The sequence below is a fragment of the Arvicola amphibius genome, chromosome 3 (genome assembly GCF_903992535.2).
Source record: "Arvicola amphibius chromosome 3, mArvAmp1.2, whole genome shotgun sequence".
NCBI lineage: Eukaryota > Metazoa > Chordata > Mammalia > Rodentia > Cricetidae > Arvicola > Arvicola amphibius.
The window spans coordinates 162,324,300-162,349,516 of NC_052049.1; the positions used below are offsets into that span (position 1 = coordinate 162,324,300).

General features: G+C 37.1%; 1 protein-coding gene across 2 annotated transcripts in view; it reads left to right on the top strand.

The window, feature by feature from the left end:
• The window catches only part of Atr (ATR serine/threonine kinase), a 115,243-nt gene that overhangs the window by 65,012 nt on the left and 25,014 nt on the right, over nucleotides 1-25,217 (top strand). For both annotated transcript variants that reach the window (XM_038321928.2, XM_038321929.2), the window contains exons 28-35: nucleotides 244-422; nucleotides 3,523-3,687; nucleotides 4,762-4,853; nucleotides 9,449-9,540; nucleotides 9,767-9,944; nucleotides 10,735-10,914; nucleotides 12,372-12,531; nucleotides 16,124-16,303. In XM_038321928.2, coding sequence (XP_038177856.1) covers nucleotides 244-422; nucleotides 3,523-3,687; nucleotides 4,762-4,853; nucleotides 9,449-9,540; nucleotides 9,767-9,944; nucleotides 10,735-10,914; nucleotides 12,372-12,531; nucleotides 16,124-16,303 — 1,226 coding nt within the window. The remainder of the gene's footprint in view (nucleotides 1-243; nucleotides 423-3,522; nucleotides 3,688-4,761; nucleotides 4,854-9,448; nucleotides 9,541-9,766; nucleotides 9,945-10,734; nucleotides 10,915-12,371; nucleotides 12,532-16,123; nucleotides 16,304-25,217) is intronic.

The window sequence follows — 25,217 nt, forward strand, 5'->3', positions numbered from 1 at the left end:
GTATTTCCCTTTAACATATGACAATTGGGTTCAATGAGTTGAATAATGTCCAGAGTTAAATTAATAATAATGGTAGAACTGGAGCAAGATTCTATGAGCAGTCGTCTTGTTCTTTATTAAGATCAAACTATTAGTACTTAATGCATTTGTATTATTTAATGGAAAAATTAAAGTTAAATGCTTCATCTTCTAAATTTTTATCTTACCAGTCTTTAACTACTTTTTTTTTTTTTTTAAATCCAGTATCAAATGTGAATTTTGAAGACTATCAGAGTGTAACTCGTTTTCTAGACCTCATACCTCAGGATACTCTGGCTGTAGCTTCCTTTCGCTCCAAAGCATACACACGAGCTGTAATGCACTTTGAATCATTTATTACAGAAAAGAAGCAAAATATTCAAAAGCATCTTGGATTTCTACAGGTTTGAAATTAATATAGTGAATGTAATAATAAAAGTAGCATTGGCAGTCATGGTGATATTGTTGATTTTATTGACTATTTCAGACACTGTGCTAGGTACTAAACATTTGTGATACTTTTAGATGCTTACGGATAATGGGAAGAGATTGAAACAAATTTGGTAAAATATCTAAGTGTTTTGATGCATTTGTCCTGAAGAAGGGCACTGCATTGTTCTTAAGAGTAGGGAGATGAGGGATCCAAGAATAACTTAATGTCAATGATGTTTAAAATAATCTTAGTTATTAGAGATAGCTCCGTGGATTTGGGAAAGAGCATCATGTATGCAAACAGTAAAATGTCAGTTTTAGAATGACATTTAGCAATGATAAAGGAAAGATCCTATGCCATAGAGAACCTTAGAGGATGTGTACTGGGGCAGTATTATAATATCTTAGCTAAATGTCTATACTAGTTGTGGAGGAAGAGTATAAAGGGTTATAAATCAAGGCACTACTGTTGTCCTTGGCAGAGGCGGTGACCTCAGTTTAGGGTAAGTAAATAAGGAGTTGTGAGAATGCTGGTGAAACAAAGGTTTAGAAGATAATATGCTATGTGAGAAACAAAAGAGAACGTACATGGGACTAAGACAGCAAACCTGCTTGTCCCAGTACTATTCTTGCTGAAAAGATCAGTGGCCTCCATGTTACCAAGCTCAGTCTTTATTTTCTTAAACTCACAGTATTATTTGATGGACCTTTCTATGCTCATTGAGACTTGCTTTTAGCAGATTTGGTGTTACACAATGGTAATCCCAGCACTAGGGTGGTAGAGGCAAGAGGATCAGGTGGAGTTCAAGTTCATCAAGGCTATCATGAGCTTCATACAACTGTTGTCTAAAACACACAAAACAAGTGTTACATTATTGTTTTCTCTTTTAATCTGGGAGACATTTGCTTACCCAGGATTCAGTACTCTTTGTTTTCTCTTGCCAGTGCATTTTTCCTACCCCGAAAACTACTTTATTGAGTCATAGCTGGTGCACAAAGAGTTGTGCATGTGCAACATGATGTTTGTAGCTAACACAAACAGTCATAATAATACTAGGAATATCATTACTTCTAAAAATTCCCCCATACTCTTTATTGTTTGATTGACTGATTTGTGCGTATATTAAAAGCATTTAATATAAGAACATTTATTGAACTCTAAACATACAATGCTATGCTATTAACTACAGTCAGTGTGGTTTATTCATCTTGTATAATGTTGTGCCATTGTGTAAATAATTCCCCAGTCTCCACATCTCCAGCCCCTGACAAGTACCATTTCTCCTCTCTATTTCTATGAAGAACCTAAAGTAGTAATCATATGTATGTATCCATCCTGTGTCTGTCTTATTTGCCCTACAATTCTTGAAGAAAAAGAAGTTAAAATTAAGTGCTTTTTCCTCCCTGTAGTCTATTTGCAATTTCATTTTGCTTTTACAGGATTTTATTATAAAGATAATTCAAGCAAGAAATATTTTCAAAATTGTACAGTTATAGCAATATAACAATATAAATATAGCACACATATGTCCACCATCTTAATTCCACAATTAACATTTTTTTAGTATTTGCTTTTTCTGCTCATCCATCCCACACTCGACCTTCAGTTTGCTTTGGCTTTTTTTGTATTTCAATGTAAGTTGCTGGCATTTGTGTTTTACGTATGCTTTATTCCTAGTTTTCCCCTCCTCACATAATAAACCCTGAACCCAAATCAAATATCTTAAAAGTAGTGAGTGGCATTTATCAATCTCTTCTACATTTCAGATACAAATAAATGAGCTTCCAGGACAGAGCAGCAAGCACTTTTGAATGCTCATGTTTGCTCAGTTATCTGAATTCCACAGTAGTGAGCTGTCCATTTGTAGCATCTTTTGTTCTTTCACAATTGCAGAAATTGTGGTGGTCACAGTCAAATATCTTTCCAGTTATAGATGTGGGCTCATTCTTGACTCGACTTTTTCGTAGTTCTATGTCAAATTTATCCGCATATCCTGGTTCCATACTTACCTGTAACAGCTCATTCTTTACATAAGAAAAGTCTCTCATTTAAAAGCTGTTCAATTTCGTTGAGATAAAAACAAAGTTCAACACATGCCATCTTGAAAGTATACATGATAATCATAGTAAGATACTACTTCACATCCACTAGAATAGAGTTCTGAAAACAGCTCCAGGAGGTTCAGTTGTCCTGACAGTGACAACTGCACTCCTCTGCCTCAGAGGTGATGCCCTGCAGTTGCATGTGAAGCTTCTTATGAGCGTAGTCATTTTCAGCAGCACCAGTGCTGCTCTCTGTGTGCAAGGTAGAAACTCCAGCATCTGTCTTTAGCTTCCTTTCTTCTGTTTATTTCTAGTATTATTTTCTCTACCTCTAAAGAATGTTTTGTGCTAACTTTTCAGATTTTTATCAGTAAGCCTGAATATCCCCTTTAAGCCAGGGTGGTTTTTTTTTAGTTTTGGTAGCCTTTTGTGAGTATTTTTTAGTTTGTTTATCATGGGGGGTTTTGTTTGCTTGCTTGCTTGCTTGCTTTTGACAGGGTATATATGGCCTAGGCTGGCCTTGAATTTAATATGTAGTCTATTATTCCTTATGTTTCTTCTTCTCCTTAACAAATGCTGAGGTTAAAGTGTGTACCCCCATATCTAGCCATGCCCAAATTATGAATTACTTGGGTATGTTGAAGTTTTCTCAACATCAGTATGTTAAAATGTTTATTTAAAATTTTTTAAAAAATTGAAATACAATAAAACACTTATAGATTATACTCCACAGAAACTATTTTCATTTGGACTCAAAGACAAATTTGGGATATGAGGCTCTCTGTAGTCCTCAGAATCAATATTAGTTACTAATGTCAATTTGTATTTAAGTGGAATAAAAGTGTCAAGGTAACAGGATGTCTGAAAATTGTCCTGGACACAAATATAAATTAAAAATAAAACAAGACAGAAGTCTTATTTATAGTAAAAATTTCTCATATGCTGTTTATGTATGATTTTGGCTTTATTTTTTATGTTTTCACCTTTTATTTTATTGGGTTGTTTTTGTTTTTTAATGGATCAACAAAGAAATTGTATGCTGCTATGCATGAACCAGATGGAGTGGCTGGAGTAAGTGCAATTCGAAAAGCAGAGCCATCCCTGAAGGAACAGATCCTTGAACATGAAAGTATTGGCTTGCTGAGGGATGCCACTGCATGTTATGACAGGGCTATTCAGCTAGAACCAGACCAGGTGAGATGATCGTTTAAAAGCTGCTAAATAGGAATGGTAGCAACCTTGGTTTCAAAACTGTCTTTGTCAACATCACAATGTATCTGGAAAATGTTTAATACTGCTATTTAATTTCCTGATCAATAATATATGAAACTTCTGCTTTATGGTTTCAGAAATTCTTTTCAATGTCAAATTCCTATGACTTTAGAAATCCCTCAAATTAGGGCTGTGGAAATAGCTCAGTCAATAAAGTGATTGCCATGCATGAAGACCTGAGTTCAATACCCAGAATCCACATAAAAACATAAGGTGTAGTGGCATGTTCTTGTAATACTAACACTGGGGAGGGAAAGACAGGTAGAATCTTGGATCTTTCTAGTTAACCAGTCTATCAGACTTGGAGAGCTACAGGGTTTGAGGAACTGATCTCAAAGTGAGGTGGGAGGGAGACCAAACTGTAATTTTATTCAATCTTTATTTCTTTTCTTTTTTTTTTTTTTAAAGGTAGGGTGTCATGTAGCTCAGTCTGGCCTCAGTCTTGTCATGATGTTTGGTATTATCATCTTGACAGAATATGGGATCACCTAGGATATAAGACTTTAGGCATGCCTATGGAGGATTATCTTGATGACTTTAGTTGATGGGTAGGACTATTCCCTGAGGGTTCTTGAACTATATAAGGTGAAGAAAATGTGCTGAACAAGTCCCCTGAAGGATTGTCTCCTGAATGGTTCCAGATCCCATCAAGTTAATAATTAACCAAACCTATATTAATAATATCTGTTGACTTATGCATAATCTTGAAGCAGGATGTTAAAGATATTGAGTATGTTTACATTCTATATTTGGTCTAGAATTGGAACAAATTTGGAAAAATAAAATAAATTCAATCTGAAATTATTTTTAGATTTTTTTCTGTCACTTTCAGTATATTAGGACATTCATAGTACATGCTGCTATATAGCCAACCCAGATAGTTTTGCTAAACTAGGAAAAGTAAACATAAGCAGGAATATAGGAAATTAAGCTGTTCTTATTGCTTCAGCTATATTTGAAATGAAATTCCTGTCATAAATGTTTTTTTTTTCCTAGATCATTCATTATCATGGTGTAGTGAAATCCATGTTAGGTCTTGGTCAGCTGTCTACTGTAATCACTCAAGTGAATGGAGTGCATGCTAACAGGTAAGGTTTGATTAAAGAATAGGGACTTTTTGATTAGTGAATTGCATGGGTTTAGATTTACTAAAGTAACGAAATGAAATATTTTATATGCTTTTATAATGTTGGAGAAAGCACCAAAATTACTGTTGTAGGGGCAGGGTTTGGAGGGATAGGCATGCATGTTTGGAGGTCAGAGGACATGCCGTGGATTACTTCTCTCCTTCCACCCTTATGTTGCTTCTGGGATCAAACTGAGGTGTCAGCTAACACAGTAAATGTACCTCTCCACTGAGCATTCTTGCTAGCCCTTTTCCTAATTTTTAATATTTTAGTCTTCCAGTTAATAGCTTATAGAGTCATTCTTGAGAATCATTCTTGAATTAGATTGTTCTTTTTGTTTTATTTAGTTTCTGTTTGTAGCCCTGGCTGTCCTTCGATGAGTAAGCTAGCCTCAAACTCAGAGGTCCACTTGCCTCCACCTCCTGAGTGCTGACCTCAAAGGTGCGTGCCACCACACCCACTTAATTAGATTGTTCTTTAAGGCAGGACCTCTTCAGAGTTCACCTGACTCATATAGATAGTTGACTTCAAAACTCATCCAGGCTCAGACGGTATGTAGTATTAACACCGGTTGTTTTCTATGCTAGAGGTGGAGGAGCAGGAGAAAATTTTTGAGTCATTTTTGAAATACCACTATAGAATTGATTTTACTTAAAAAGATTCATCATTATGAAAGCAATCTTCCTAAAGAAAATGGACTTGTTGTAGAAAATTGTGCATTCCCTATAACAGCAACAACAACAGAAAGGTTGCTTATGGCAAAGATAAAGGTTAAACATTTCTTTCAGTTAAACTGTTAACTGAGGAAATTATCTCTGCTATTAAAGCTGCTTTCCCTGAGATTAAAAAAAAATCCTATTTTGTTATACATTCCACACCCCAGCTATTGTAGGTAGGCATATTTGATCCACAAGGAGTGGATCTCACTTAATTAGAAAATGCAGATTGTGTTTGTTGTCAGACACTTTGAACAAATTTATCTTCAGTTTCTTTAAGTTAAAATCTGTAATTAAGGGCTGGAGAGATGGCTCAGTAGTTAAGAGCACTGGCTGTTCTTTCAGAGGACCTGGGGTCAATTCCTAGCACCCACATGGCAGCTCACAACTATCTATGACTCCAGTTTCAGGGGACTTGACAGCCACATGCAGATGTACATGCAGGAAAAACACCAATGCACATAAAATTTAAAAAAAAATCTGTAATTAATAAGGTCCTCCATTCAGTCAAGACTGGTGGAGAAACCCACAGAAACAGCTGACCCAAACTAGTTAGTGGGTACTCACTGACTCCAGACTGACAACTGGGAAACATGCATAGGGTGAATCTAGGCCCCCTGAATGCAAGTGAGAGTGGGGGTTTGGGCAGTTTATGGGGCCCCTAACACTGGACCCATGAGGTATACCTAATGAATGATCTGGCTTTTTGCAGATATACCTTGCTCAGCCTCAGCCTAGATGCAGGGTGGGGGGAGGGGCTTGGCCCTGCCTAAACATGGTCACTCCCCATGGGAGGTCTTACCCTTTCTGAGGAGTAGAAGGGAAGTAGGATGAGGGGAAGGTGAGAGGGAGCAAGAAGAGGGGAAAGAAGGGGAACTGGGATTAGTATATAAAAAAATTTGAGGGGTGTGTGTGTGTGTAAATATATATATATTCTACTTTGTCAGAGACAAATACACTTATTTTAGTTTGATAGTTATCACAGTGGAACTCGTGAAGCAATGAGGAAGTTGTACAGACCTGGGGTGATTGCTGCATGCTGTAGTTATGTTTCTGCAAATTGCGAGACCTCATGAGTAAGGGATTACTGGAGTTTGAGAAGGGACTTTATCAGGGCACAAATTGATGTGTCAAGTTCTTTAAAATATTCAATGTACAATTAGACTCCAGTTAAACAATTAGACTTGTTCTCTGTCTAAGACCTAATACATCTCAGTCTTTGTGCTGTGAAAAGGCTTTGGTCACTTTCATGAAAGGATACTGTATCTTAGTAAAACAAAATGGTCAGCAGGGCCACACATTTTCACTGGGGAAGATCTCTATTTGCATTTAAACAGACTTTTTCTGTGCTTAACCTATACATAATTTCCTTTATTTACTTATATTAATAAGTTCTCATATTCTAATCCTCATCATTTGGTACTTTTGATATAAGGCTTGGGATGATACATCTCTGATACTTTAATAATAATTGTATTTTTTTCCTGAAATTTTGATACTTTAGCATCTGATGCTAAGCTTTTAAAATTGTTTTCAGTTAGACTTTTAAATTTTAAATGTTTATTACCTTGCTCTTAGCTTTGTTCTACATTGGTTTTGGAAACTTTAATATTTAGAAATTGAATTATGCTCAGTATATTGCTATTCAGACTTTGGGGACAGGGTGTTTTTCAACAAGGTCTCATGTAGCCCCAACTGGTCTCAAGTTTACTGTGTAGCCATGAATGACCTGAATTTGTGATCTTCTTGCCTTCACCTCCTCTGGGATTATGGCTATGTTGCACCACAGTGGATTTATATAAACCTAGGGTCTTGTGCATGTTAGGCAAGCACTCTACCAGTTGAGCTAAATCTCTGCCCTATTTGTAAACCTTTAAGCTAAAAATTATTAGGCTATTTGTCATATTTTCTTCTTTTGCAGCAGAAAGACCAATAAGGGCTTTTAAGGATAATGGTCCTAGCCCAGCCTGTTACTTTGTTCATTTGCTTTCATTGTTGTTTGCTTTTTAAATAAAATGGTTATATATGTACCTTTATGTGATGTTATTAGATAAGGAATCTTTTTTTGTTGTTTTGGTTTGGGTTTTTCAAGACAGGGTTTCTACATGTAATACTCCTAACTGTTCTGTGTAGACCAGGTTTGTAGCACAATTAAATAAAAACCCAGAATTTGGGCTGGAGAGATGGCTCAGAGGTTAAAAGCATTGCCTGCTCTTCCAAAGGTCGTGGGTTCAATTCCCAGCAACCACATGGTGGCTCACAACCATCTGTAATGAGGTCTGGTACCCTCTTCTGGCCTGCAGTCATACACACAGACAGAATATTGTATACATAATAAATAAATAAATATTTTTTTAAAAAATCCAGAGTTCAACCTGAAGATCAGAAAAGCAAAGCAGTCAAGCCACTAGAGAGCTCTTACCTCTAGGAAATCCTCAGACTAAAAAACCAACCCTGCCTCTACGAATCCTCAGAATGAGACTGTCCGAGAGCTGTCTCCTCCCGTCTTATATTTCTCTCTAGTGCTGGGATTAAAGGTGTGCACCACTACAACCTGGCTTCTATGGCAAACCAATGTGGCTACTGGGATTAAACGTGTGCCATCTCTGTCTGGTCTGTGAGGCTGACCAGTGTGGCTGTTTTCCTCTCTGATCTTCAGACAAGCATTATTAAAATACTAATGAACACGGGCTGACCTTGAACTCACAGATATCTGTCTACCTCTGCTTCCCAAGAGGGCCGGGATTAAAGGCGTGCTCTATAACAGGCCACAAGCCAGGCTGATGGGAGCAGTTCCTCAGTTGAGGGTCTCTGTTCTCAGGTGTATCAGATTGACAAGAAGCAAAGACAGTAGCACATGTATATTGCTGTTCCCCAGGAGGATGAGACAAAGGATGGTATTATAAGCCCAGGACTTTGGGGCCAACATTGCTAATATAATAAGGCCACCTTTTAAGAGACAGAGAATTATATAGTGGAATATTGTCTGTGTTTTAATAAATACAGCTTGCCTGAAGATCAGAGGGCAAAGCCAGCTATATTAGTCAGCCATTCAGGCAAGACAGTGGTGGCACACACCTTTAATCCCAGGATTCAGGAGACATAGGCAGAGAGATCTCTGTAAATTCAAGGCCACCCTGGGCTACACAAAATTGAATCTGTCTAAAAGAGAAAGTGACCTCCCACAAAAGTTACCCCAGTACTTGAGATCACACACCTTTAATCCCAACACTAGGGAGGTAGAGACAGAAACGATATGGCTGGGCGGAAAGAGAAATATAAAGGGGAAGAGATAGGAATTCAGTGGAGTGTGGAGTCAGGTTGGTAGAGAGCATTGCAGGATTGCCCCTTTGCGCCTTGGTAGAGATAAGATCTCTCTAGTGACTTGACTGGGTTCAGTCTCAATGACCCACATGGTAAAAGGAGGAACAGCCTGCAGCAAGTTTTTTTTCCCTCATGGGTGCTCTGTGATACAGATTATATGCACACAAAATAAATAGGTTTCTTTGGGGGAGTTCTCTGTCTGGTTGTTTGGTATTTTGAGACAGAATTTCACTGTGTATCCCTGATTGGCCTCAAACTCACAAAGATACACCTGGCCCTGCCTTCCTGAGTGCTGAGATGAAAGATGTATTCCATCATGCCCAGCTCAATAAAAATAGTGGAAATGTTCTTCAGCACTTAAGATTTTCTTGGTTGTTTTGTGTAATTATTTTGTATCATACTATGAAATATAATATAAATACAAGAAATAAGTAAAACATCTAAACCTATAAAATATAATGCCACTTTAAATGTAAGTAGATTAAAATGTAGTTGATAATGCATTTCTCCTAATAGGTCTGAGTGGACAGATGAATTAAACACATACAGAGTAGAAGCAGCTTGGAAACTGTCACAGTGGGATTTGGTGGAAAATTATTTGGCAGGAGGTAAAGTTACTTCTTAAAATATTAGCAGCTTTAATTTACTATAAATACTACAATTTAGGTAGCTTAGCAACATTCACAATTAACCTTGCCTATTTTATGATTGCCTGTTAGTTGTTTGAAGTAAAGCAAAACCATCTGTTCAGTATTTCTACTGCCCATCTCATAAAATACAGCAAAGCTAGATCCTGGACTCACTCATCACAGCATTTCTTGACTTGTATTTCAGATGGGAAATCTACAACGTGGAGTGTCAGACTAGGACAACTCCTGTTATCAGCTAAAAAAAGAGACACGACAGCTTTCTATGACACACTGAAACTAGTGAGAGCAGAACAAATTGTACCTCTTTCAGCTGCAAGCTTTGAAAGAGGCTCCTACCAACGAGGATATGAATTTATTGTGAGGTATTTTAAGAATACCACTTTTATGTTCCTCATTTATATATGCCACCTGGTATAATGTGTAAATAATTCTGATAATATCTTTGGTATATTGTTTAACAACATAAACTAGCTCTTATATTCTTTTTAAAATATCCTAACATAATCTCCTTTGTCTACTTATTCATCTGAGAAAAAAATGATTAAAAAAATAAATGCTATATATAGGTTTAAAAAACAAATACAGTTTTTGTTAGAATTTACTATATTTTATATGGTCTTCAGTAATATCTTAGGGAAACTAGATATTGGATCACTGAATGTAACTTCATTCTGTAGCTACTCTGCTATATTTTTGTGCCTTCAACACAGAGTCATAGACACTGATTATTATAAAAATTCAAGGGATAATGTGACTATCTCATGGCTTCTATGACTATCACTTTACAGGTTTATTTTACTATATTTACTGTATCAGGCTCTCTTATATTAGTACCAATATTATTTAAATATTTCATATTCATTCATAATGAGTTCATATTTTATTTTCATGTTGGCAGTAAAGTTTGATTTTAGTTTTCATATATTCTTCAGTTTAATTCACAGGAATTTTGGTGTGACATCAAGGCACTAAATGTTTTAATGAGAATAAATTGGTGTTTACACTTAGTTTTTAATCATAAAAATGTTTATATAGTAAGAAAATATGTTAGAAGTTTGATTTTTCATAGCTGAGCTAAAAAGTACATACTTACTATGTGAGATTAATAAGACTGAATGTGGTAACATTTTAACATGTTCTGTCTGTTTTCAGATTGCACATGCTGTGTGAGTTGGAGCATAGCATCAAACCACTTTTTAACAAATCTCCAGGTGACAGTTGTTATGAAGACTCTCTGAACTGGGCAGCTCGACTAGAAATGACCCAGAATTCCTATAGAGCCAAGGAGCCTATCCTGGCCCTTCGGAGAGCTTTATTAAGCCTCAACAAAAGGTGGTTCATATTACTTTAAAAAAAAAAATCAGTTCTCTTGAATTTAGTATCATGTTTATATTTTCTTGGGTAGTATTTTTCTTTCTACATCTACATTTTCTATTTTCAATACTTATGAATTCATTACATAGTTGCAACAAACCTAGACCACAATAACCAATTTACCAAGGACTGGAGATGTTGAAGGAGCAGCGGGCGACGTTTCGCCACCCGGTTCCCGGCTAACTTTACCCGAAATAATTACACGAAACTGTATTCATTTAAACACTGCCTGGCCCATTATCTCCAGTCCCTTATTTTCTAACTATCACATATTTATCTAACCCATTTCTAATATCTGTATTGCCACTTGACTGTGGCTTACCGGCATGAGTCTAACCAGCGTCCATCTTGGAGAGGAGAGCCATGGCGTCTGCCTGACTCTGCTTTCTTCCTCCCACAATTCTGTTCTGTCTTCCCCACCTACCTATGTTCTGACCTATCAGGCCAAGCAGTTTTCTTTATTAATTAACCAATGAAAGCAACAGATAGATAGAAGACCCTCCTACATCATGGAGAGATGGCTCAGTGGTTTAAAAAGCACTTGCTGCTCTTGCAGAAAATAAGGATTATGATCTAGGCACCTCCTTGGTGACTCACAACTATCTGTGACACCAGTTCCAGGGATTCAATACTTCTTCTGGCACACACATAGTAAGCAGGCAAAATACTTATACACATAAAAGTAAATAAATAAATTTTTAAGATAAACTGAATTTTAAACCATTTAAAGAAATTTTTAAAGAATCAAAAGCATGGCCGGGCGGTGGTGGCACACGCCTTTAATCCCAGCACTCGGGAGGCAGAGGCAGGCGGATCTCTGTGAGTTTGAGACCAGCCTGGCCTACAAGAGCTAGTTCCAGGACAGGCTCCAAAGCCACAGAGAAACCCTGTCTCGAAAAACAAACAAACAAACAAAAAAAAAGAATCAAAAGCATGATGTTGCTTGCCTCATCACTCAGGCAGTCAGTACAGGAGGGTCTTCTTAGATGTCAGTGAACCTTCTTAGAAGACCTTGTTTCAAAGAAATGTTAATATAATACATATGTATGTTTTTATCTTTTAACTTTTTTAATGTAACTAACATATCTTGAGAGGTAAATACCAATGCAAGTCAAGAATAAAGTCTTTTGCTGGGATGTTTCTAGTAGAGTACGTACCTATCAAGTATTAGACTTTGGGTTTGATTCTCAAATACCAAAAAAGAAAGAAAGAAAGGAAAAAAGCCTAGACAGACTTCTAAGATACAAATTAAAGAGCAACGAAAACATTTTAAACCAGTATTTATTTGTTGTTGCTTTACAAGTGAACATTAAAATAGTACATCTAGAAGGTTCTATGTTGAGAAGAACTGTTTATGTTATTGATATACTTACAGATGTTCTTTTTCTCCTATTTTTGCTACATTTTTTTCTTAGGCCAGATTACAATGAAATGGTTGGAGAATGCTGGTTGCAGAGTGCCAGAGTAGCTAGAAAGGCTGGGCACCATCAGACAGCCTACAATGCTCTCCTTAATGCAGGAGAATCGCGACTTGCCGAACTGTATGTGGAAAGGGCAAAATGGCTGTGGTCCAAGGTACTGGGCAAGGGAACCTCATCAGAAAATGTTCTGTTGGAATTACATACTTCTATCAACGTTTAGCTGGGAAAACCCTGAGTCCAAATTCAGAACTCTCTTTCTCTGTCCTTTTCTTCATTCTCTACTGTAGTCTAGGTAGGAAGATTGCTTCTATTCTGCCGTCCTCAAATACCTGTTTTCAATCCTATGATAAAGTTCTTTCCATTTTCATCTGAGAGAAATTTCTGAGGAACATTCCAATTCTTACTGTAGTTTGCTTTCTGTATATGTAGTAGGTTCTCAGTATGTACTTCATAAATGATTGTAGCACTTTCTTACTAGTCGCTTTGGGAAACAGTGTTACTGTCAAGATATACTTCTGTCATCACCTGTCAGGAAGGCTTAGTTTAGGCATAGACACTTCCCAACAGCCCCCACGTTCCAGCAATAGAAATAGTAATTTTTTAAATGTGTGAACTACTTACTAATTTTATGTCCCATATTTAAATGATAGTCACTTAGTTTAGAATTTATAGTAGGCATAGCATATTTTGCAGTTGACATTTTGTAGCTATCGGTGATGTCATACGTGATTGTAGAAACTTGGTGGTGATTAAGAGAGGACAGGGAGATGTTTCCTGGACCAGTGCGGAAAGTGATAATTGATCCTGTGTTAGATGTCACCAGGTCATTTTATGAGCTAGTGTTAGTCTTTGTATTGCCTAACTCAATATGCTGGAAATGCAGTCCATTACATAATAATGGCTATTTGTCTTCTCATGCTATTTTTCTGAACAAGCCTCAATTCTATCCTTTTATCTAAAACAAGTCTGGGCTTTACCTAAAATTCTTTCCACATCCAACTTTAAGTTAAATCTTTCCTCTAACTTTTGAAATGTTTCTTGAATCATCTCTCTCTTTTTCATCCTATTTTAAATACTGCCATTATTTTCAGGCTCTAACAATTCTACAACCTTCTTATGTATCTCACATATTCTCTGTTTATATTTCTGTAGTCTGTAACCTTTGCAAAATGCACTTTGAAACATACTACTTCTTCAAAAGATTCAGTACTTGAAAGTATTCTTTATACATTTTAGATGTTCTGAACTCTGGAAAGTACACATGGCCATTTCTTATTGAGTGCTGTCCTATTCCTTCAGCTTCATTTGTCCGTCTCACAAATGCTTTATATAGATTTTGCCTAAATTAGGGTTAGGGCTAGGGTTTAGGTTTAGGGTTAGGGTTAGAGAAAAAAAAAGAAAAAAAATAGAAAAATAATAAAATAGATTTCGCCTAAAATGAGGCTACTGGTGCTACTCAAACTTAGGTTGGGGTTACATCCCAATAAGCTCATTGGGAGTTGAAAATGCCTTTAAGTCAGAAATGCATCTAATTCATCAAAACTAACAAATGCTGAAGTTTTACAGTGGTAAAGTAGCAGCTTTCTTATCTTCAGCTTTGCTTTCCCTACTTTCAGTAACGTGAGGTCAACCTATGGCTGAAAATATTAAATAGAAAATCCCAGAAATAGTCATAATTTTTAACTAACTTTCACTACAGTGTATTGTTTAATTGTAATTTTATTATTAGTGATTGTTAATAATCTCTTGTTCATAAATTTAACTTAACTATGGATATATATATATATACATACATAGATACATATTTGAGAAAATACTAGAATCTGTAGGGTTTTTACTGTTCACAATTTGAGGCATCCAATGGAAGTCTTCAAACATATCTCTTGTAGGGGCTGGAGAGATGGCTCAGAGGTTAAGAGCATTGACTGCTCTTCCAGAGGTCCTGAGTTCAATTCCCAGCAACCACATGGTGGCTCACAACCATCTGTAATGAGATCTGGTGCCCTCTTCTGGCGTGCAAGCATACAGGGGAGGAATGTTGTATACATAATAAATAAATAAATCTTAAAAAAAAAAAAAACATATCTCTTGTAGAGAAGAGGACCATACATACTGTTAAGTACCAGTTGTTTACTTTCATCCGTATTGTAGACTGGGAACAATGGCTCATTATCACTGCTTGGTCATAGATCATAATTTAAAGTATTGCTTTGCCAGGTATGGTAGTATAGGCCTGTAATCATAGTACTCAGGAGACAGATACAAGGGGATCATCATAAGTCAAGGGCAGCCTGATCTAGATAAAGAGCTCCATGCCAGCCAGTGCCATATAATGACCCCACTCCAAACCCTCAAGCGCCAAAATTAAAAATTGGTGCTTCTGGAACTGGAGAGATGACTAGTAATTAAGAATATTAGTTCTCTTGTAAGAAAACATGGGTTTCAGCTACAGCATCCATATCAAGGGGCTCATAACCACCTGTAACTACAGTTTCAGGGCATCTGATACTCTCTTCTGGCCTTTGAGTATACTTGTACATATGTGGTTCAAACACACTCAAACCCACACTTGTACACATAGAATAAAATCTAGCTAAAATGCTATTCACTAAATTGTGTGCAGAAAAGTTTTTCTCATTTTTTTTTTTTTTGGTATTTTTTTTTTTTTTTTTGAGACAGGGTTTCTCTGTAGCTTTGGAGCCTGTCCTCTTGTAGACTACCAGGCTGGCCTCAAACTCACAGAAATACACCTACCTCTGCCTCCCGAGTGCTGGGATTAAAGGTGTGAGCCACTACTGATCGGCTAATTTCTACTCATTTTTAAAACCAAATTTAGATTTTTTTTTCTGAATCAAAACCAGATTTTTAAAAATTAATTTCTTTATTTATATTTTATGTGTATTGGTGTTTTGCCTGCATGTATATCTGTGTAAGGTGTTGTATTCAAGAGTTACAGACAGTTGTGAACTTCCATGTGAGTGCTGAGAATTGAACCTGGGTCCTCTAGAAGAACAGTCAGTGCTCTTAACCACTGAACCGTCTCTCCAACCCCCAGATTTTGGGGGGATTTTTGGGGAGGGGTTGTAATCTTTCCTGACTACTGGTTTCTTTTATTTTCCTATACCTTTAGATAGATTTTGGAGACTCCTTTCTCTATCCACTGAAGTATTCATCTGTGTTTATATGTTATAGCACTTAAACATGTTGGGTATTTTACATAGTTTGTTTCTTCAGTTTATTGTTAACTTCTTTTACTCTTTTTGTTTGGTTGCTTGGTTTAGTTTTGTTGAGATAATATCTAACTGTAGCCAAGGCTGACCTTGAACTTGTGGTCCTCCTGCTTGCATCTTCTGAATGGTGGAAATATTATACACATATAACACCACGTCAAGTTAGCTGAACTTTTTATTTTTTAAGCCAGTGATTTTAATTTATGGATTATTGTGAGTCCAGATCATCTATGTATGTATATCTTCAGTTCCTTGTACTTTAATTTTAAAATGAATGAGTAAACGGATGCATGAAATGAATCAGTGCCACCTTACGACTTTAATTAAGAGTGAGAGATAAACATTAATTTACAAATGAATTTTTTGAGGCAAGGTTTCTCTGCAGAGCCCTCGCCTTGAACTCAGAGATTCAACTGTACCTGCCAAGTACTGTTATTAAAGACATGTGCCACCACTGTCTGACTAAGAATATATTCTTAAATTAAAAATTTGTTAATTGCCTTTTTTTCCTTTTAGGGTGATGTTCACCAGGCACTTATTGTTCTTCAAAAGGGTGTTGAATTATGTTTTCCTGAAAATAAATCCCCAACTGAGAGTAAGCACATGTTAATTCATGGACGAGCTACACTGCTAGTTGGCCGGTTTATGGAGGAGACAGCTAACTTTGAAAGCAATGCAATTATGAAGAAATATAAGGTAAGTATATATGTAATATAAACCATTTGTTTTTTATGTATGAAATTTAATTTTTTTATTTTATGTGCACATTTGTCTGTGTGGGGGTATCAGATCCCCTAGGAACTAGAGTTACAGAAAGTTGTGAACTGCCATGGGGGTGCTGTAATACCAACACTCCATAGGAGGGAATAATCAAGAATTTATCGTCTTCTTCCTTATCCACTAGCTCTTCAACCAGAGCTGAATTAGGTATGTTTTTAAATCTGGGTGCCACAGTATGCACTTTTAATCTAAGAGATGGAGAGATAGGAGAACCCCTAGGACTTACTGGCATGTCAGTCCAGCTGAATCAGAGATTAATAGACTATGTCTTCAAAAAAAAGTTGAGAGCAATCAAGGTAGACACCCAGGCCGGGCGGTGGTGGCGCACGCCTTTAATCCCAGCACTCGGGAGGCAGAAGCAGGTGGATCTCTGTGAGTTCGAGACCAGCCTGGTCTAGAAGAGCTAGCTCCAGGACAGGCTCCAAAGCTACAGAGAAACCCTATCTCGAAAAAACAAAAAAAAAAAGGGGGGGGGGGTAGACACCCAACATCAACCCCTAGCATATACACACATATCCTCACATATAAAATAAAGTGTGAGCTTTAATGCTTTTGAATTATACTTAGGCCTATTCCTTTTTAGTTACCTAAATCTAATTTAAGGTGGAGTCTGGTAGCACACACCCTTAATCCCAGCACTATCTGAATCTAAGGCTACCCTGACCTACAGAGAGATTTCCAGGACACTCAGAGTTACATTGTGAGACCCTATCTAAAGAAACAAAAATAAATTAAAAAATATAACTTTAAAATGTTTTTTTTTTCTCTCTTGGCGACTTTTTTTTATTTTCTTTTTAATAAAGGCAACAAACTATCCTTTTTCACTTTACATACCAATCCCAGTTCCCACTCCTTCCCCTCCTCCCCTCCCTCAACGTTCCTCCCCCCACAACCACTCCTCAGAGAAGGAAAGGCACATTGCTTTGAGGAAGGACTAATGCCCTTCCTACTATATCTAGGATGAACAAGGTATCTTTCCAAAGAGAATGGGTTCCGAAAAGCCAGTATGAGCAGTAGGGTTAAATCCTGGTGCCACTGCCAGTGATCCTGCAGTCTGTCCCAGTCATACAACTATCTCCCACATTCAGAGGGTCTAATTTGGTCCTATGCTGGTTCCTTTCCTGTGCGGCCAGAGTTGGTGAGCTCCCATTAGCTCAGGTAGACTGTTTCAGTGGGTGTCCCCATCATGGTCTTGACCTCTTTCTTTATATTCTTTTTTTTTGGGGGGGGGGGGTTGGCAGTTTCTTATTTATTCAAAGTTTTACTTTTTTTTTCTTTTTTTTTATTTAAAAAATTTCCATCTCCTCGCCTCTTCCTCCCCCTTCCCTCCCCTCCCCTCCCCCCATAGCCTCCCTCCCTCCCTTTTCAGGCCAAGGAGCCATCGGGGTTCCCTACTCTATGTTAAGACCAAGGTCCTCCCAACTCCCCCCAGGTCCAGGAAGGTGATCAACCAAGCTGAGAAGGCTCCCACAGAGCCTGTCCATGCAGAAGAGTCAAAGATCAGCGCCTTTGTCCTTGGCTTCTCTGTCAGCCTCCACCGTCGGTCACTTTCAGAGAGTATGGTTTGGTCTCATGTTCCATCAGTCCCAATCCAACTGGAGTTGGTGATCTCCCGTTAGTTCTGTCTCACCGTCTCCATGGGTGAACGCACCCCTCACGGTCCTGACTTTCTTTCTCATGTTCTCTCTCCTTTGCTCCTCATCAGGACCTTGGGAGCTCAGTCCGGTGCTCCAATGTGGGGCTCAGTCATTTTCTTCATCTATCGCCAGGTGGAGGTTCTATGGTGATATGCAAGAAATTCATCAGTATGGCTATAGGAACTGGCCTTTTCAGGCTCCCTCTCCTCAGCTGCCCAAGGAACTAACTGGGGGCGTCTCCCTGGAAACCTGGGAACCCCTCTAGGGTCAAGTCTCTTGACAACCCTCAGATGGCTCCCTAAATTAAGATATATGCTTCCCTGCTCCCATATCCACCCTTCCTGTATCCCAAGCAGAGCTCAGCCCAGTGCTCCGTTGTGGGTCTCTGCCTGTGTTTCCATCAGTTGCTGGATGTAGGTTCTTTGGTAACATTTAAGATGGTCATCAATCTGGCTACAGGGGAAAGCCAGTTCAGGCATTCTCTCTACTATTCCTTAGGGTCTTAGCTGGGGATCCTTGTGGATTCCTGGGAATTTCTCTATTGCCAGATTTATTGCTAGCCCCATAATGGCTCCCTCAAACAAGATGTCTCTTCCTTGCAATCCTTCCCCCATCTCAACTATTCCGTTTCCTCAAGATTTTCCCCCCTTTCCTTCTACCCTCTGCCCTTCCTCCCCCACCCCACCTCCATGCTCCCAATTTTGTCGGGAAATCTTGTCTATTTCCCCTTCCCAGGGGGATCTATGTTTCTCTTAGGATTCACCTTGTTAATTAACTTCTCTAGGGTCATGGACTATATGCTTATTTTTCTTTGCTCTACAGCTAGCATCCACTTTTGAGTGAGTACATACCATGTTCATCTTTCTGGGTCTAGGTTACTTCACTCAGGATCTTTTTTTCTAGTCCATTTGCATGCATATTTGAAGATGTCATTTTTTTCCTGCTGTGTAGTACTCCATTGGGTAAATGTACCACATTTTCTTTATCCATACTTCAGTTAAGGGACATCTAGGTTGTTTCCAGGTTATGGCTGTTACAAATAATGCTGCTATTACAAATAATGCTGCTATGAACATAGTTGAACAAATGTCCTTATAGTATGATTGAGCATCCTTTGGGTGTATGCCTAAGAGTGTTATTGCTGGGTCATGAGGTAGGTTGATTCCCAATTTTCTGAGAAACTGCCATACTGATTTCTAGAGTGGTTGTAGAAGTTTCCATTCCCCCCAGCAATGGAGGAGTGTTCTCCTTACTCTGCATTCTCTCCAACATAAGCTATCATTGGTGTTTTTAATCTTAGTCATTCTGACTGGTGTAAGATGGTATCTCAGAATCATTTTGATTTGCATTTCCGTGATGGCTAAAGATGTTGAATAGTTCCTTAAGTGTCTTTCAGCCATTTGAGATTCTTCTCTTGAGAATTCTGTTTATATCTGTACCCCATTTTTAATTGGATTATTTGGAATTTTGATGTCTAATTTCTTGAGTTCTTTATATATTTTTGGAGATCATTCCTCCATCTGATGTGGGGTTGGTGAAGATCTTTTCCCATTCAGTAGGCTGCCTTTTTGTTGTGCCTTTTGTTTTACAGAATCTTCTCACTTTAAGGAGGTCCCATTTACTTATTGTTGCTCACAGTATCTGTGCTACTGGTGTTATATTTAGGAAGTGGTCTCCTGTGCCCATGCATTGAAGGCTACTTCCCGCTTTCTCTTCTATCAAGTACAGTGTGGTCAGATTTATATTGAGGTCTTTAATAAATTTGGACATGAGTTTTGTGCATGATAGATATAGATCTATTTTCATTCTTCTACATGTTAACATCCAGTTATGCCAGCACCATTTGTTAAACATGCTTTCTCTTTTACATTGTATAATTTTAGCTTCTTTGTCAAAAAATCAGGTGTGTGGATAATATCTGGGTCTTCAGTCTGATTCCATTGGTCAACCTGTCTGTTTTTATGCGAATACCAAGCTGTTTTCATTACTGTAGATCTATAATAGATCTTGATGTCAGAGATGGTGATGCCTCTAGAAGTTCCTTTATTGTACAGGATTGTTCTGGCAATCCTGGGTTTTTTTTTTTTTTTCCATATGAAGTTGAGTATTATTCTTTCAAAATCTGTGAAGAATTGTTTTGGAATTTTGATGGGGATTGCATTGAATCTATAGATTGCTTTTGGTAGGATTACCATTTTTATTATGTTGTCCTACCTATCCAAGAGCATGGGAGATCTTTCCATTTTCTGGTATCTTCTTCAATTTCTGTCTTCAAAGAGTTAAAGTTCTTGTCAAACAGATGTTTCACTTCTTTGGTTAGTGTTATCCCAAGATATTTAATGTTATTTGTGACTATTGTGAAAGATGATGTTTTATTATATTTATTTGTGTATATGTTTGTATGTACTTGACATACATGCACACAATACATTATTTTTAAAAACACTTCATTTATAATTATATGTGTGTGTGTCTGTATGTATAGTGGGGTAATATGCAGGTGAGTTGAGGTGTCTAAGGACAACAGGAAAGGTGTTGGATCCCCTAGAGCTGAGGTAATAGGTTGTTGTATCTGTGTGCTGAGAATCAGACTCTACAAGAACAGTAAGTACTTTTAACCCTGAGTTATCACTCTACCCTTTTTAAAAATAATTTTAAAAAATAAAAATGAAAAATAACCCACAATCCACAAGTAACTAATGTTTGGGAAGCTAGAAAGCTATGTAAGAAAAGATAATTTTGGACTATCTAATTAGCTAAATTTACTTCAAATTGAACTTTAATATGCCTAAAACTGAAAAGCTGAACTTTTAAACTTAAAAGAAATAGAAGGAAATCTTTCTTACCTTAGTTTAGGTGAAAGTTTTATAGGTTAAAAAAAAAATAAAATAAAACAAACCTTAATCACAAAGGAAAGTCTTATAAACTGAAGTTCCATAAAAGTAAAGCATACTATAGAAAAGACACTATTAAGAAAGCCATTGACTAGAGGGTGGGGCAATATGCTGTGTATCTACCAACAGGCTCATATGCAAATTATAAAAACTCAGGAAAAAATCACTCAATATATCTATCAAAACTTGGAATAGGCACTTCTTACAGAGTACATATAATGGATGAAAGGCACAGGAAAAGATGTTTAAAGCCATTAGTAGTAAAGTGCAAATTAAAGTCACAGTGAGGTAGCCACTTCAGAGGTTAGAATGGCTAACATCTAAAAGATGAGCAAACCTACTATTGTGACATCTAGATCTCTTTTCATGCCTGGTAGCAGTATAAAATTTGTCATGCACTTAAGATATGTCAGCCATTTTATTTCTAAATATGTAGCCAAGATAAATAATTACATAACTTCATAAAATCAGTTGTATAAAATAATTGTAATTTTATTCATAAAAACAAAATAGGTTATCTGGTCTATGACAGAAAAGTGGGTAAGCTGTGGTATGTTCCTGCAATAGAATGCTATTCCACAGTTATTCAAAAATGAATTTTTAAGGGTGGGACATAGTGGTATACACATTTATAATACCAGCACTCAGGAAGTAGAAGTAAAAGGATCATGAGTTTAAGGTCAGCCTGGGCTATATAATGAGACCATGCCCCCCCTCCAATAAAAAGAGAAATGAGTTTTTTGTGCATATAACAAGGCACATGTATATCACAGATGTGTTTAATGAAAGAAGAGGGATGTGATATATGCATTGATTATGTCATATTAAACCAGTATAAGTAAAAGTAATGTGTATTGTTAGGTAATATCAGTACTTGTCTGGCCAGTAGGTATAGGACAAAACAGGAGCTCCAGAAACAGTTGTATTGATTAATATTTATTATTTTGATTGGTGCCATTGCTCTACAGATATACTTATTGTCAAACACTTATATGTCAAACTTATATGGTTTATATGAAAATTATGCCTCAGAAAAATACAACTTAGGGGACTGGGGAGATGGTTCAGCAGTTAAAGTGCTTGCTAACCTAGTATGAAAACTGTAGTTCAAAAATCCTAGAAACCTACATGAATGATGGGAACATGTGGTAGTTTACCTCTAATTTCGCCCTAGGAAGGCAGAAATGGGCCAGCCGCAGAGCAAGCTAGCTATCAATACTGGCTATGTTGACAAACTCTTGGTTAGACTGAGGGATTCTGAGTCAATTAATAAGGTGCAATAACAATTGGAGATGGTTCTAGAAATAAAGCTCAGGCCCCTACACATGTACACTCGCATGCAAAAACATGCATGCATGCATGCATGCATACATTCATACACGAAAAGTGGAAAAAGAAAAACAAAAAGTAAAAGCCAAAAACATTCGGAATAGCATCAAAACTATAAACTATTTAGCTCAATGGTAGAGTACTTTGGCAATTGCAGGGTTCTGGGTTAGGTCCTCACTTCTACAAAAAGAAAAAAAAAGAAAAAAGGGAAGGAAGAAAGAAATAAAAAAGACCAAAAAATATATAAAACACCCAGGATTAAGTTACTCAAAATTTCTTAAAACGTGTCTAGGTTATCCAGTATCAAATGGTTAAACCCTGAAACATATATACAAATATCATGCAAACTGAACATGTTGTATGTATGCATTTAGGAATATATGTGTATATGTTAATGAAAAGGAAGCCATTAATTTGAAACCAAGGAGTATATGAGGCAGTTTACAGTGGGAAATGATGTAATTATAATCTCACATTTAAAAAAATGTAGTTAAAAAAATTATGAAAAAATTATCGAGTGAGTTTTTAATTTTATTTATTTTTATGTGTTGGGTTTTTTACCTGCATGTATATTTGTGCATCATATACCTGGTGCCACTGTAAGCCAGGCAGATCCCCTAGAACTGGAGTTACTGGTGGTTATGCGCTATTATCTTGGTGCTGTGAATTGAACCTGGGTTCTTTGGGAGAGCAGCCAGTGCTCTTAACCACTGAGCAGTCTTACCAGCCCTTGTGTGCTAAATAAAGACCTAAGTAAATTGGGGGTGTGACACAGTTTTAAATGAGAAAACTCAATAATGTAAAGATGTCATTTCACTATAAAATGACCTGTAAGTTTGATGCAGTCTTTATCAAAAAACAAATAGATAATTGACAACTGGAATTTAAAAGTTATGTGGAAATGCCAAGGCTGATAATAACCAAGACATTTTGTCGTACTAATATCCTAGTTTTTTAATTTTTAATTTGAAATGATCATAAACTTAAAAATTAGTTAGCCAAAGAAGCATATAGAATTCCTGTATAGAATTAGGCTTCTCTAATTTTAGTAACTTGTACAACCATAATTCTATTTTCAGATTTTACCTCTTTTGTTAATAATGTCTTTTTCTTTCTTTCTTTTTTTTTAGATTTATTTATTTATTATGTATATAGTATTCTGCCTACATGTATGCCAGCAGGCCAGAAGAGGGCACCAGATCTCATTACAGATGGTTGTGAGCCACCATGTGGTTGCTGGGAGTTGAACTTATGACCTCTGGAAAAGCAGCCAGTGCTCTTAACTGCTGAACCATCCCTCCATCCCTCCATCCCCAATAATGTCTTTTTCATGTCTAGAATACAATCCAGAATCCTATAGATTATTAGCTGTCATAATAGCCTTAACATGTCAGCGTATCCAAGATACCTTTACAGTATTGTATGAGATTGGATGCAGTTAGAAAATAGATGGCAATTTAAAAGAGATAATAAAAAGTTTAATAAATAATCATGTTAAAGGAAATCAACAGAGAATGGTGAATGAATCATTACCACTTCTAGATCTGAAGGAACAAGATGGGAGAGCATTTACTGAATTAAAGGATTATTACTGTAGGAAGGCGCCGCTGGACCACAACCTTGAGTGTAGGAGCAGAGACAGAGCTACAACTCAGCAGGAAGAAAACCAGATATTTTAACAACCTTGACTCACTCCTTCTCCCTAATCTCTTACATCTGATTAAAAGTTAGCAGGTTAAACAGGCTCAATGATAGAATCATCAGTGCCAGTCTTTTGCATCCCCAAGCAGGTTGAAAAGCTATAGTATAATAACTGTTGGGGAAACCAGAGACTAACCAGCATGCATACGTGTCAAAACCTGTAAAGGTTTTATGATCAAAATACTATATTCTTATACAGTTAGATAAACCAGTAGAACAGAACAATTTTATAACTAGACAGGTTATAAATTATTATAGGGCACTAAAAAATAATTCTCAAGACATGGTGCTCTGTCATTTAGATGTTTCACAGTAGGGAAAAATTGATCCCATCTTCACATCATAAACAAATCAACTCTTAGTCTAATCCAGGACTTCCTTTTTAGGGTAAGTAGGTAGTTAAAATCAGTTCATGCCTTCTTTCAGTTGCCCGCTAGGAACTCAGTTGTGCAAGTCATACTAGCGCCAAACTCATGGCACTTTTCCCTCAGCAGCCTCAGCACAAGATGGTGAGACATGTCTATAAACAAACCAGTAACATTAAATAGAAGAAACTGTAATTTCATAAGAGGCTCATATCATGAATATAATCTGACCTAGCATGACTGCATAGGTTATGTGCAAGAATATTTTGTTTGAAGTGGGTTTTGCTTTCTGATTGTTTGGGGCTTTGAGGGTGTATGTGTGTGTGTGTGTGTTGTTTTGAGACAGGACTTTACTTTGTATACCAAATTGGCCTATAATTCACTATGCATACATACACACACACACACACACACACACACACACACACACACACATATCAGGTTTGTCTGAAACTTACTGAAATCCTGTTTCCTCAGCTTCCTGAGTGCTAGTATTACAGGTGTTGTCTATCTATCACTTCCAACAAGAATGTTTATCAACACCATACATTTGAGCTTATTGTTCTAATGGAATACTATGTATTAAACCAGAGTTACATACAACAACTTGAATTTGTTGTGTACTGTGTTTTTTTTTGTTTTGTTTTGTTTGTTTGTTTGTTGTTTTGTTTTTGTCTTTTTGAGACAGGGTTTCTCTATAGCTTTTGAGCTTGTCTTGGAACTAGCTTTTCTAGACCAGGCTGGCCTCAAACTTACAGAGATCCACCTGCCTCTGCCTCTCAAGTGCTGGGATTAAAAGCGTGCATCACCACCACCCTGCTTTTATGGGGAGGGGGGTGCATACTTTTGATTTTTAATCACATATTAGTACATTATGCGACAGCCTACTATGAGATTTGCTTAG